The sequence below is a fragment of the Ambystoma mexicanum genome, chromosome 6q (genome assembly GCF_040938575.1).
Source record: "Ambystoma mexicanum isolate Mex_15411 chromosome 6q, UKY_AmexF1_1, whole genome shotgun sequence".
Lineage (NCBI taxonomy): Eukaryota > Metazoa > Chordata > Amphibia > Caudata > Ambystomatidae > Ambystoma > Ambystoma mexicanum.
This window is the reverse complement of record NC_090937.1, coordinates 79,299,567-79,312,183: the sequence shown is the minus strand read 5'-3', so window position 1 is coordinate 79,312,183 and position 12,617 is coordinate 79,299,567. Positions and strand designations below refer to the sequence as shown.

General features: G+C 47.9%; 1 protein-coding gene across 2 annotated transcripts in view; it reads left to right on the top strand.

The window, feature by feature from the left end:
• UBA6 (ubiquitin like modifier activating enzyme 6) overlaps window positions 1–12,617 on the top strand; it is a 1,607,755-nt gene that overhangs the window by 1,550,054 nt on the left and 45,084 nt on the right. For both annotated transcript variants that reach the window (XM_069630498.1, XM_069630497.1), the window contains exon 31: window positions 15–102. In XM_069630498.1, the coding sequence (XP_069486599.1) occupies window positions 15–102 (88 nt within the window). The remainder of the gene's footprint in view (window positions 1–14; window positions 103–12,617) is intronic.

Here is a 12,617-nt window from a genome sequence, read left to right as displayed (position 1 = left end):
TTTTGTTGGTCTAGAAATGGAATAACATTTACAATCTGGGACAGATGGACGGTATATGGGAAAGAAAACTTTACACTCTCCGATTTTATAAGTGCTGTCAAGGTATTATTTCCTTTGCTTATGTGTTCATTGTTTTAATTAAATATCTCTGGAAACTGTTTGAATTGTATAGGCTTTAAGGCACAAAAATGCAATTAGTGAATCGTTCATATGTCTGTGTTTTAGCATGGTACGGATCACTGGTCATATAAATAGTACAAATACTGCTATACAAAATTTGTTTGATGATCCTCTGTAGGATGTGCACTAATGGTGAGAGAATTACAGCACAAATGCATAGTTATCTTAAGAGCCTTGATTTTCAATGGATATCATTCTCCCACAGATTCTTACTCTCTTGAAATATTCTTCAGATATGGACTACATATGAAATGTTTTCTCAACGACCCAAGTGTGCAATGTGGCTCCACAGTGATTTTATGTAGTGTTGCTAGTAGTAGAGAGACGTCTCCAGTGCATAATCAGTAACGCACAATTATTACAACTTTGGTTCCTTTTTCAAAGTTGCAGTTGATGGGATTGGAAGAGAAACACTTTCCTTACTACGTTTTTTTCCAACCGATGGCCTCCAGTTTTAATTTGTCTCAAGCGTGCCATCACCATATATCTGTGTTAGACCTGCACCAGCAGTGTGTATGTTGAGTCCTTGCCCGCTGAAGTAATCCAGGCATATTAGAGAAAGGTCTTTACTGGGCGTGGTGAGATGGATTTCCAAAATGAGCCCTGGTGGGATGCTACCTTATTTGTGGTAGACAGGAAGACACCGAGAGGTTAGCCAAAACCAAATCAAGGTAAGGTAGCTGAGCAGTCCAGGCTTAGTGTCAGGAAAAGTGTGGGAGTGTTCAAGGACTAAAATTAGTCAACACAGATTAACACCAACAACTCAGGTTAGACAGTAAGTATGTACAAAACAGTATTTATTAGGTCTTTAAGTACAGACTAAGCATATAAAAATCACAGGTCAATATTACACAAAACCATATGTAACATATATACACATCCACCATTCGGAGAATAAAATTCCATATGATCATATTACCAGTGCATCAAGGAAAATGAGCAAAACCAACACAAGAACAACTCCCCTGTATCTTTTTAAGTCCAACCATAATATGGTATAGGGCCTTGTGCCCAAAAGCCACAAGTTTCAATGTATAGCTTCTTCAGGTAAGGTTATTCCAAAATGATGCAGTGGACTTTGGAGATTCTTTTATAAAGTTTTCAAACTTAGGTAAGTATTTAGCAAAGTTCCGATAAGGGCTCAACTCAATCCTATTCACTAGAGTAGGCCTAGAAATAATCCTTAACCCAGGTTCGACCACCATAGGTTAGTTCAGAGTGAGCTAGGGTCAGGACTTTACACCAAGGGCATCCTATGTGAGAAAGGGATGAAATCCAACAGGCACTTTCTTACCCCCTTGGCTTGGGATGTTCCCTTATGTAGGTTCAATACTTTGTTCGAGCTTCTTTGTTCTGTTCTTTTTCACACTGTGAGGATAATCTAGACAAAAGGGTACTTTGTTTCTTGTGATTTAGTTTGTCGGTTGCGGTGCACAGGAATCTGTCCTGGCCGGCTTCTAGTAGAAGACCCTAAAGAAGGTAACGGACAACTTCTGTGGGAGAGATGGCCACAGGCCACTTAAGGGACATGAGGAAGACCAGATCCAACTAAGGTCACCACTGTCAGGCAGTGATAGGCAATCATACAGCGGTGATTACAGAAGCAGTCCCAGCACAGCTTCCCTTGAGTACAGGTGGCTTGTGTACAAGCTGAAGATGTGCAAAGTTCCAAGGCTCTGCTCGGAATGATGACGCCTGCAATGAGGTAGCTCAGGAGAGAGAGGGTCAGTCCACTGGTTGGTCCAGGGACACTGGTCAAGAATGGTTCTTACGACCGTCCCAAGGGTTGAAGCACCAACACAGGTCTTCTGAGATCAGGCAGAGGAGCAGGGTTTCACTGGACCAGTCACTGGAGTCATACTGGTCAGCTGCATGGGCCGTCCTCGCAGCGTTAGCGGGCTGCACTTCATTGTAGAAGTCTTGGTTCCAACGTTGATCTGATGAACTGTTGCAGGAGCCACCTCTTTTATCCAAGATTTGGTCTGGGAGTAAGCCCAAACCCCCAATCATAAGGATCTGCAACTTTCAAACAGGCCCTGGTTATCCAGTCCTGGACAACCAATGGTCATCAGGTTGTGGATTGGGACTGGACATACTCACAAAAGCCCATTTTCTCTAGTTTTCCCAGGAAAAGGATTTCCTTTTAAGAAGTTTCCTGACTTAAGAAAGCAGAAAGAAGGCCAAAGAACAATATGGCCAAAGAACAATCGGCAAATCTTGTGGCATGGCCATTTTAGGGTGCTACCTCCTTTAGCAGCCATTCAGTCGATGCAAAAGTGCACGAATCAAATATCATAAAAACTGTAAAAATCACACATCTGCCACCAGCTTTCATTAGGCACATTGTCAAAGTAACCCAAAAGCCATTATATCATATGTTCTAAGGATACAAAGTATCGTAACTGCACTTCACTGTAAGGTGATGTGTGCAGTTGTAAAAATACAAGAATGCACAGAGACCTTATCTCTCAGTACTGACAGTCTTAGGGACACTTGTCAGTTCCCCTAAGAAGGAGCAAACCGGACAAAGGAAGTAAAGCAGAAGGCTTTACTGACCTCCAAAAGCCAGGAAGGGTTCAAAACAAGCAAAAAGAATGGGGGGGTTCCATAGGGAGTCTCTGCAGCAAGTAAGGCACAATATGCTCACTACCTCAGGCTTTGTGCCGTATGTCCAAGCAAAGCTTTCACACCGGCCATTTCACAGAGATAATTACTTGGGCGCCAAGGTGTCAGTCCCTTGGAAAGGTTCATGGCCTCATCTTAGGGCCTAGCTATTCAGCAGCTGGACCAACATCTAATACTACTTCAATGACAGGTGAAGTGATTGTCATTTCTATACCCTTTTCTCCCACTGAGGAAGAGGTCATGCTGTACCTGGGAAGCAAACGCAATTAGTCAGAGGGGAGAAAAAGAGGAACTAGGGAGCCTCAGCTACTGCCCCAGCAGCCATTTGGCCATGGCATTGGACTCCTTGAACTTTTCAAGGAACTGGTCTGCATTGGCATCGAAGTGATTATCTGTCAAACGGCAGGTTTGAGAGTTTTGCATGGACGTACTGCAAAACGTTTGAGGTAGTGAGCCAAGCGTGCCTCCTCACGACAGAACTAGTGCCCATCAACCATACCATACAGTCAGTTGTGTCTAATACACATCAGTACAGCAAAACCCCTTTAATGAGTACTTCGCCCACAAATCGCATATGAAAAGAAGCCTGTGCCAGCATACTGAGATGTGGACAGACACTGCTTCAGAGTCCTGGTTGTTACCAGTAGTGACATAGGGATACTGTCTATCTTTCATGCAGCGCCCTCCCTCCAGATCACCCACCATTTACCTTCTATGGACCTTTAAACCATCTGCTTTTGCAGGAAATTGCTCACCTTCTAAAGATGGCAGCCATAGAGCTGATTCTAACCTTGGAGAGGGGCAAAGGGTGGTGGTACTCCAGGTCTTTCCTGGTGCTGAAGGAGGCCTGTGTCCCATCTTGGATCCGAGTGTACCAAACAAATTCCTTTGTAAATACAAGTTCAGAATGGTCACCATAGTCCTAATGTTCCAGGCCCTCCAGTCCCAGGACTGGTTTGTGTCACTGGAATTACAGGATGCCTACTTTCATGTGCCCATTCATCCACAGCACAAAACGAACTTGAGGTTCATAGTAGCGGAATATTCATTAACAGTTCAGGATACTTCCTTTTGGCCTATTAAAGCACCAAATGTATTCACCAAGCTTCTGTCAGTGGTGGCTGCTCGTCTCAGGAGGGAAAAGATCCATGCTTTTTTTTTCTACCCGGATTACTTGCATATTCAGGCCCGTTTCCCAGAGGTATATCAGAACATCTAAGCCACACCTGCTGAAAAGCATTGGCTTCTTGCTTAGCTTCTAGAATATCCTAACTATCCCGGACCGCACCTCCAATTCATTGGTGGGTCCTCCACACTTACTCAGGCAGAGCTTTCTCTCCGTTGGACACGATATCGAACATCCAGCAAATGGTTAAAATTTTCCAGAACCACTCTCTCGTTACAGCCTCACCCTTTCTACATCTCTTAGCTTTCTGTATTTTTCTGTGGCCCCAGGGCCAAGTGTGCAGTGGCTGCTTTGTGGCCAGTGATCCTAGTTCTCGGGCAACATGATACACCTGCTTCAGGTCTTGACCAGAGTCAACAATGGCCACCAAAGGTCTGTAGTGGCTCACCAAGGACAACCCAGTGAGCAGGCTTATTTTCCAAACAAATCTGTTTCATATTTATTTTTGAAATGCATATATGAAATTTAAAAACCCGAAATTGAAGGACATGGTCCCTACCATCTTTCTCGGAAAGTCACCCCTCCATAGTTTATCAAAGGTATTTTTCACATTACAGAAAAATATGTTAAGACTTTGAGATAGAAATCATAAGAAATGCTCATTTGTACAAAATATCAATCTCTGCTCATTTGTACAAAATCTTAGTCTCTCCAAGAACTAACACTGCAATGCAAGTGCTTCACCTGGGCTGTTGTTTCGTCCGCCTTTCCATTTGTTCTGTGCCATTCCAGAGCTCCTTTGAGCTTTGTCCATTTATCATTTTAAAGATGCCCTGACTCAGAGAAATCTTTATAGGGGTTGAGTAGGGTGCAGAAATCAATAAATGGCAGTGCCTCGCATTGAGGAGTGTCTTTGTGTCTCATGTTTCTGACCCTATAAGTGTGTTCCAGAAATGCAAATAGAGGGTCAGTTTGCAGCTGTGTGTTGTACCCTCTTCATTCTAGAACTGTTCTTTCTGCATTTTTGTTTTGTTATCTGCCGACACCTTTCGGCTTAGCGAGCAAAGCAGTTTTGTAGTGACTTTGATGGGATGCTTGAGGTAAACATAATTTACTTTTGTTTACATTAGCTGCATAATGAGCTGCATCTTTGAGTAAAGCCACAGTCCCTTATTAAGCTGCATTTTGCAGTACAGCCACTGTTCTATTTAGCTGCATTTTGAGTACAGCCACTGTCTCTTATTTAGCTGCATTTTGAGTAAAGCAACTGTTACATTTAGCTGCATTTTTTTAACTCAATTTATCAACCAAGTAAGTATAGAAGTCAGAGTCTGGCATGCTGGTAATGAAAACAGTCACCTGATGAGTGCACCCACATACAGAGTTTGACTCACATGTGGGGTAGTAGGGCAGTGCCCGAACTAGCAGAACATCTTGATTCGCAGGAGTCTGTGTCTCCTTACATCAGGCTGAATCATTCGTGAATTAAGGCAGTTTAAACTGCAATTTCTGCCAATATCGTCTTCCGTTCCTGTTGCCTACCTGCTCAGGCTTTTTCAGCGGAAATCGGACCCGCCTGGAGCGGATTCAGGATCGAGCCTCGGAGCGGCCTTCCTCCTGCTCTGCCCTCGGACGGACCCGGTGAGCCTTCAGACATCCAGGGCGGCAGTTGTCAGGATCGGACTCATCTAGAGCGTCTCCGGGATCGAACCTTGGAGCGACACTCCTCCTTCCAAACATCCAGGGCGGCGGTAACCAAAATCGGACCCACCTTGAGCGGCTCCGGGAGCAAGCCGCGAAGCAGCCTTCCTCCCGCATCGTCATCGGGTCGGCCTGCGGGGCCCCCTCCACCTTCCAGTCATCCAGGGCGGCAGTTGCCACCTGCTTCCTTCTGCTCTCTGCTGAGCCAGCCGGCCTGCGGGATCCTCCCGCCTTCCAGTAGACCAGAGCGACGGTGGCCTCTTCCTTCCTCGCCACTGCCCGCTGTGCCAGCCGACCTACGGGGTCCTCCCGCCTTCCAGTAGTCCAGACCGGCAGTGGCCTCTTCCTCCTTGCCGCTGCCTGCTGCGCCGGCTGACCTGCGGGGCCCCCCTGCCTTCCAGTCACACCGGGCAGCGGTTGCCTCTTCCTCATTGCTGCGGTCGACACCAACGGGGTCATCCCGCCTTCCAGTAGTCCAGAGCGGCGGTGGCCTCTTCCTCCTTGCCGCTGCCTGCTGCGCCGGCCGACCTGCGGGGCCCCCCTGCCTTCCAGTCACACAGGGCAGCGGTTGCCTCTTCCTTCATTGCTGCGGTCGACACCAACGGATCCTGTTCAGGTCAGATGCCAGAGCCCCTTATCGGTTGCCAGAGCCCATTGTCATTAAATAGGGCACAACAACAGGTACGGCTACCGCTGTCTACTGAGCTAGCTCCGGCCTCCCTTTTGGAGTCATCTGACCGTCGAGCTCCTCGTGGCCTTCGGAGTCCACTCCTTCTTGCTTTGTTTCCTGGGCCTCCCTCCACGCCGCAGCCTCCTCACAGCTCTCCGTACCCTTGACCTGCGTCGCAGCGGCCCAGGGCCTCCTCCATACAGCTGCCTCTGCATTACTTTCCGAGCTCTCATCATTCCACATGGCTTGGAGCCTCCTCTCCTGCGTGCATTCCTGGTGGACTCGCCTCGCTGAATCCTGCGGCTCCCTCCACACAGCTGCCTTCACTCAGCTCTCTGAGCCTCTTCTTCTTCCCACAGGGCTTGAGTCCCCACCTCCTGCGCACTATCCCAACGGATTTGTTTCACTGCTTCCTGGGCCTCTGTACTTCACTCAACCTCGGAACACTGTCTACACTACGCAGGTTCCCGGCTGATCCATATATCTGCCTTCGAGGGACGCTGCGCTATACTTGTTCCACTTGTATAATTATCGCTCCACTGGCTGTGTTCCAACTCTACTCCCACAGTTCCTGGCTTGCCCGGCTCTGACTTTGAGTTATATGCTTCTTCTCCCCCCTCTCTGTTTGTTCCCACGCCTTTTCAGTTCTACCCTGCCACCACCTTCGGCGGTGCGGATATAACTTTGGACTCCTACTTTCTCATACATCAAGCACCACTTGACCCCTCTATTTACACTATCGACTTCCTGCCCCATCTGACTTTTTTAGATCCTTCTGGCTCCCTTTGTGAGGATAACTTGGTGCAACTACATCGTCCTGTCTCAAGCACCTCTGGACTCCTCTTTCCACAGTATTGAGTTCCTGAACCTCTGACTCTTTTGACTCCCACTTGCTTCCTCCCACCTCCAACTTGAATTCCTCCTATCCTCATCCTCGCTGACCTCTACCCTCTACATTCCCGTTACTAATTTTCTGCTCCTACCTACCTGTCTGTATCTAAGTCCTTGGTATGCGATCCCCCTTATCTCCTTCTCATCCCACTCTCTCCCTCCTCTCCCCCCATTCCATCTCCTCCTCTCCCTCCTATTCTACTCGCTCCTCTTGATGCCTAGTCCTCTCCACTATTTTCCCCCACACTCTCCTACCCATCCTCCTTCCTTTTCTCATCGCCCTAACCTTCTCTACCCCCCCACTGCCAACCAATCTGCCCTCATAAACACTGCTCTCTGGAACGCCAGATCCATCTGTAACAAGACCGCTGCTACCCTTGATCTTTTCTTTCGCCTCAATCTTCATTTCCTCTGCCTAACTGAGACATGGATTCCACCTCAAAACACCTCTGTCCCTGCTTCCTTAACAACCTCGTCTTCCTCTTTCATCCATACCTCTCGTACCTCTGGACGAGGTGGCGGCGTTGGTCTCTTATTCCACCCGAAATTCATTTCCTCCTCTTCATCTCCAACTCTCCCCTCTTTCTCTACTTTTGAATTCCTCTACAAGTCCTTCTCTTCTCCCTACCCTATTTCCTTCCTGATTGTCTATCGACCCCCTGGTCCTCTCTCCTCTTTCCTTGATGATCTGGATCACCTCCTCTCACTTATTTCTCCACCTGCCACTCCTTTAGTGGTACTTGGCGACTTTAACATCCATCTGCCTTCTCCCCCACAATCTTCTCCTCTCCATCCTTGATTCCTATCTCCTCTCCCTCCTTCCTTCGCCCTCTACTCACTCCTCTGGCTCCACTCTTGACCTCATCATTTCCTCCTCCCACTCCTCCTCCCCTGTCTCCTCACTCCCTGTTTATCTCTCAGATCATGCTCTACTCTTTCTCCCTTTCCCCTCTCTCTACACCTTCTACCACTAGTCCTTCTCCCCCAATCTACTCGCGTCGTGACCTCCGGGACTTTGACGCTACCCACTTCTTCGACACCTGCTCTTCTTCTCTCCCACCTCACCAAGACTTTGCACTACTCTCTGCCGATGATGCTCTCTCTTCCCTTTCATCCTCTATCTCCACTGCCCTTGACCAACTTTACCCCCTTTCTCTCTTTCGCCCCACACGGAAACCTTCTCAACCTTGGCTTACCCCCCATTTCCGCTCTATGCGACGCCTTCTCAGACGTTTAGAGACACTCTGGCTCATAACTCCCTCGCTCTCTAATCGAACCTCTTACTTTTCTTACCACGCTCTTTACAACTCTTGTCTTGCAACCACCAAGTCCTCTTACTAATCTAACCTACTCCAGTCTCAAGCATCTCATCCTCGTCGAATCTTTCAAACTCTTACCCGTCTTCGCTCTCCTCCTACTCCTGATCCCTCATCCAACTCCACGCTTTCTCCCTCTGACTTTGCTAACTTCTTTTCCTCCAAAATCATCTCACTCCGCCAAAAAATTAACACCCCCTCTAGCTCCCTCTCTTCTCCCCCCTCTCCTCCCTCTTCCACCATGTCTGTCTTCTCACCTGTCTCTGCTTTGGATGTCTCCTCCCTCCTTTCCAAAGCACACCCCACATCCGCTCCCTCTGACCCTCTCCCCTCCGTTCTCATCCCCAAAATCTACCCTCTTCTTATCCCTTACCCTACCACTTTCTTTAACTCCTGCCTCTCCTCTTCTACCTTTCCCTCAGCCTTCAAACACGCAACAATTATTCCTATCCTAAAGAAACCCTCTGCTGATCCACTCCTCACCTCTAACTACAGACCTATCTCCCTTCTACCTTTCCTTTCTAAACTCCTTGAGCGTCTCGCTTATTCTCAACTCTCTTCTTTTGTCTCTTCCTCCTCTCTCCTTCCTCCCATTCAATCTGGCTTCCGACCTAAACATTCCACTGAAACCGCTTTCACTTCTATCCTCAACTCTCTCCTCTCTGCTCGGCATGCCAAGCAATCATCCATCCTTATTCGCCTTGATCTCTCTGCAGCTTTTGACACTGTTGATCACCCACTCCTCCTACACACTCTCTCCTCCTTTGGTTTCAAGGGCCCTGTTCTTAATTGGCTATCTTCCTACCTCTCTTCTCGTTCCTTTACCATCTCATGGGGGGGGGGGGGGTCAGACCTCTTCTTCCTTCCCTCTAATATACGGTGTTCCAGAAGGCTCTGTAATTGGTCCTTTCCTCTTCTCTCTTTATGCCTCACTCATCGCCCCTGTTATCTCCTCCTTTGACATCTCCCATCACTTTTACGCTGATGATACTCAACTCTTTCTCTCCTTCTCCTCCTTCACACCTGACCTCCATCTCAAACTCTCCTCCTGTCTCACAGCTATCAAGAACTGGATGTCCTCCCACTTCCTCTCTCTTAACACTGATAAAACTGAAGTCCTTTTCTTCCCTTCTAACACACTTCCTCCTCCCTCTCCTCCCCCATTCATCCACTTTCCCCCCTCCAACCTCCCTATCTCCTCCCATGCTCGTAATCTAGGCATTATATTCGACTCCACTCTCTCCTTTTCACAACACATTCCACTTACCTCTCGCTCCTGCCGTTACCACCTATACAACATTCGCAAAATCCGTCCCTCCCTCACATTCCATGTGACCAAACTCCTTATCTCCTCTCCCATCTTTTCCCGACTATTCTACTGTTCCCCTTTATTCTTTGGACTTCCTGCATCCCAGCTTGCCCCCCTTAAATCCATTTACCACTCTGCTGTTCGTACTCTTTGTCTCCTTACCTCCCGTGATTCCATCTCCTCCTCGCTCTCTCATCTTCGTTGGCTACCTTTCTACTCACAGTTAAAATTCTGCTTTCTCTGCCTTGTTTTCAAATCCTTACATGGTCTTGCTCTTCCTCATCTCTCCTCCCTTCTCACCTTTTACTCCCCCTCACGCTCTCTTCGTTCTGCTGACCATTTCCTCCTCACTGTACCTCCTTCCTCTTGTGCTTCCTCCCGGTTCCGCTCCTTCCAACTCATTGCTCCTCTTCACTGGAACTCACTCCCTCTCTCAATCCGCTCTTCCACGATCCTTCCCTCATTTCGCACGTCCCTTAAATCCCTTCTCCTCCACTATCCTCCTTGAAGACCTCCCTATTCTCTCTTCCTCCCCCCTCTCTCCCTCTTCTAACTCCTCTATTCCCACTCCCTTTTCATTCTCCCACCTTTCTATTCTTCACTTGTTCTATCCTTCTCTGTTCCCCCTCACCAATCCTACTCCCTCTCCACTCCCCCCCCCCCAGTTAATTGCTTTTTGCACTGTTTTATTGTCGAATGATTCATTATGTAATTTTGCTCCCAATGTTTTTTTTTCTTTTTAAAGTTTTTATTATTTTGAAAACAAATAAACAATACAAACCAGACTTGCAGCATTATTTACAACAGACTCGTGAACATCAATTAATGCGCATTACTGCTCCCCAAATCCCTCCCCCCTCAAGAGCTTGTATGCGTTTCTCATTCTGTATCTGCTGCGTGTGGCCGGGTATCGCTTCCTTCCGAAGCTGCAGAATCCAATATTGTGCCAAACAGTCCTGTTATTAACACTCTCCATGCCATCAGGTTACCCACTTCTTCTTCCCCGCACTTGCTACATGCCTCCTGCCATACTACCGTTTCAGCCTCCGCCCATTTTTGCAAATCCCGCCACCATACCTCAACCCGTGGCTTGTGGCACTGCTTCCAGCCCATGGCAATCCTTCTTTTTGCAAGCACATATGCCAGGTCCCTCAATTTCCCAACATGTTTAGTATTCCGTGGTCTGGGAAACCCTCCCAACAGGCAGGCCCAGGCCGTATCTATGTTGAGCGTGACCCCTTTATCTGCTAGTTTTTGTGCCACCTCCCCCCAAAAACCTTCAATTACTGGGCAAGACCAGAACATGTGTGTGATATCAGCGTCTTCTTCATCGCATTTTGGGCATGCTTGTCTTCCTGCGTTTACAAACTTAGATATTCTCTTCGGGGTCATATAGGCTCTATGCGTTATGTATAACTGTATCTGCTGCAATCTGGCGTTTCTGGACACCTTCTTGTGGTATCCCATAGCACGCTCCCACGTCCCATCGGTCATCTGTGCCCCCACCTCCGCTTCCCAGTCCAGCCTGAAATGAGTCAAATCCTTCCCCACCCGGGTCATCACCATCTCATACAATCTAGAGATCTCGTGCCCTCCTTCTGATATGTCATATATTGTTCCCATTATGACGTCTGGCTCCTCCGCCAGTACAGTCTCTGGCCAGGTTTTACGAATAATCTGCACTAGCCTAAGATACGTGACATATTGGCCTCTGTGCAAGCCTGCCCCTTCTCTCAGTTCTTCGAAATCCTTAATGATCCCCTCTTGCCATACGTCTCCCAATGTGACCAGCCCGACCGATTCCCAATAGGTCCTCATTATCATTCTGAGTTGGTTGTCTCCCCAAGCCAAGGCGACTAGCGGCACCTGTGGGGAACACGGGTACGGGTTCTCCATCAGTCGGCATACTCTGCGCCACATCTTCCACCCAAGCAACATCATACCCGGGCGTTCTTTCATTTCAAGTCTAGGCACCCAGATAATCTCCTTTAGGTAAAACGGAGTGCAGTCCTGTCCAAACAGCCTAAATTCAGGAGTTACCTCATCAGAAAGCCATTTGGTTACATATTGCAACTGACCAGCTACATAATAGGCCTCAAAATTTGCCAGCTTAATGCCCCCTCTATCATGGAAGTTCTGCAGCTTCCATAGCGCCACTCTATTGCGAGTGCCATGCCATAGGAAGTCTCTGCACATGCTATTCAGTTTGACAAAACATTTTTGGGTATCAAGTATGGTATATTACTGAAGAAATGTAACAGCCTGGGCAGGACCACCATTTTCAGCATCGCCCCCGTCCCATCATCGCCAGCGGCAACGTCTCCCAAAACTTCATACTTGTTCGGATTTTTCCCACAGCCACCTCGGTATTATGCAAGTGTTCCTCCTCCACCGTATGGTACACATCTATTCCGAGGTAGCGGAAGGAATCAACCGCCCATGGTACGGACAACACTGGCAACCGCTCCAGTGGGGCTCCTCTGTAGCTCCCCAATGGGAACATGCTCGATTTTTGGGGGTTCACCGCTATGCCGGACAGTTCTGCATACCTTTCCATAACCTCTAGAATATATTGAAGATTTTCCTCCGGATATTTCAAGTATAGTAGTAAATCGTCAGCATACAAGGATATTAGATGTTTCTCTCCCCTTACCTCAATACCAACCATGTCATATTGTTGTCTGAGGTACACTGCCAGGGGCTCCAGGGCTAGAATGTATAAAATCGGGGACCAGGGGCACCCTTGTCTGGTGCCCCTACTGAGTTGCCATCTCTTAGATATCACCGATCCTGTGCGCA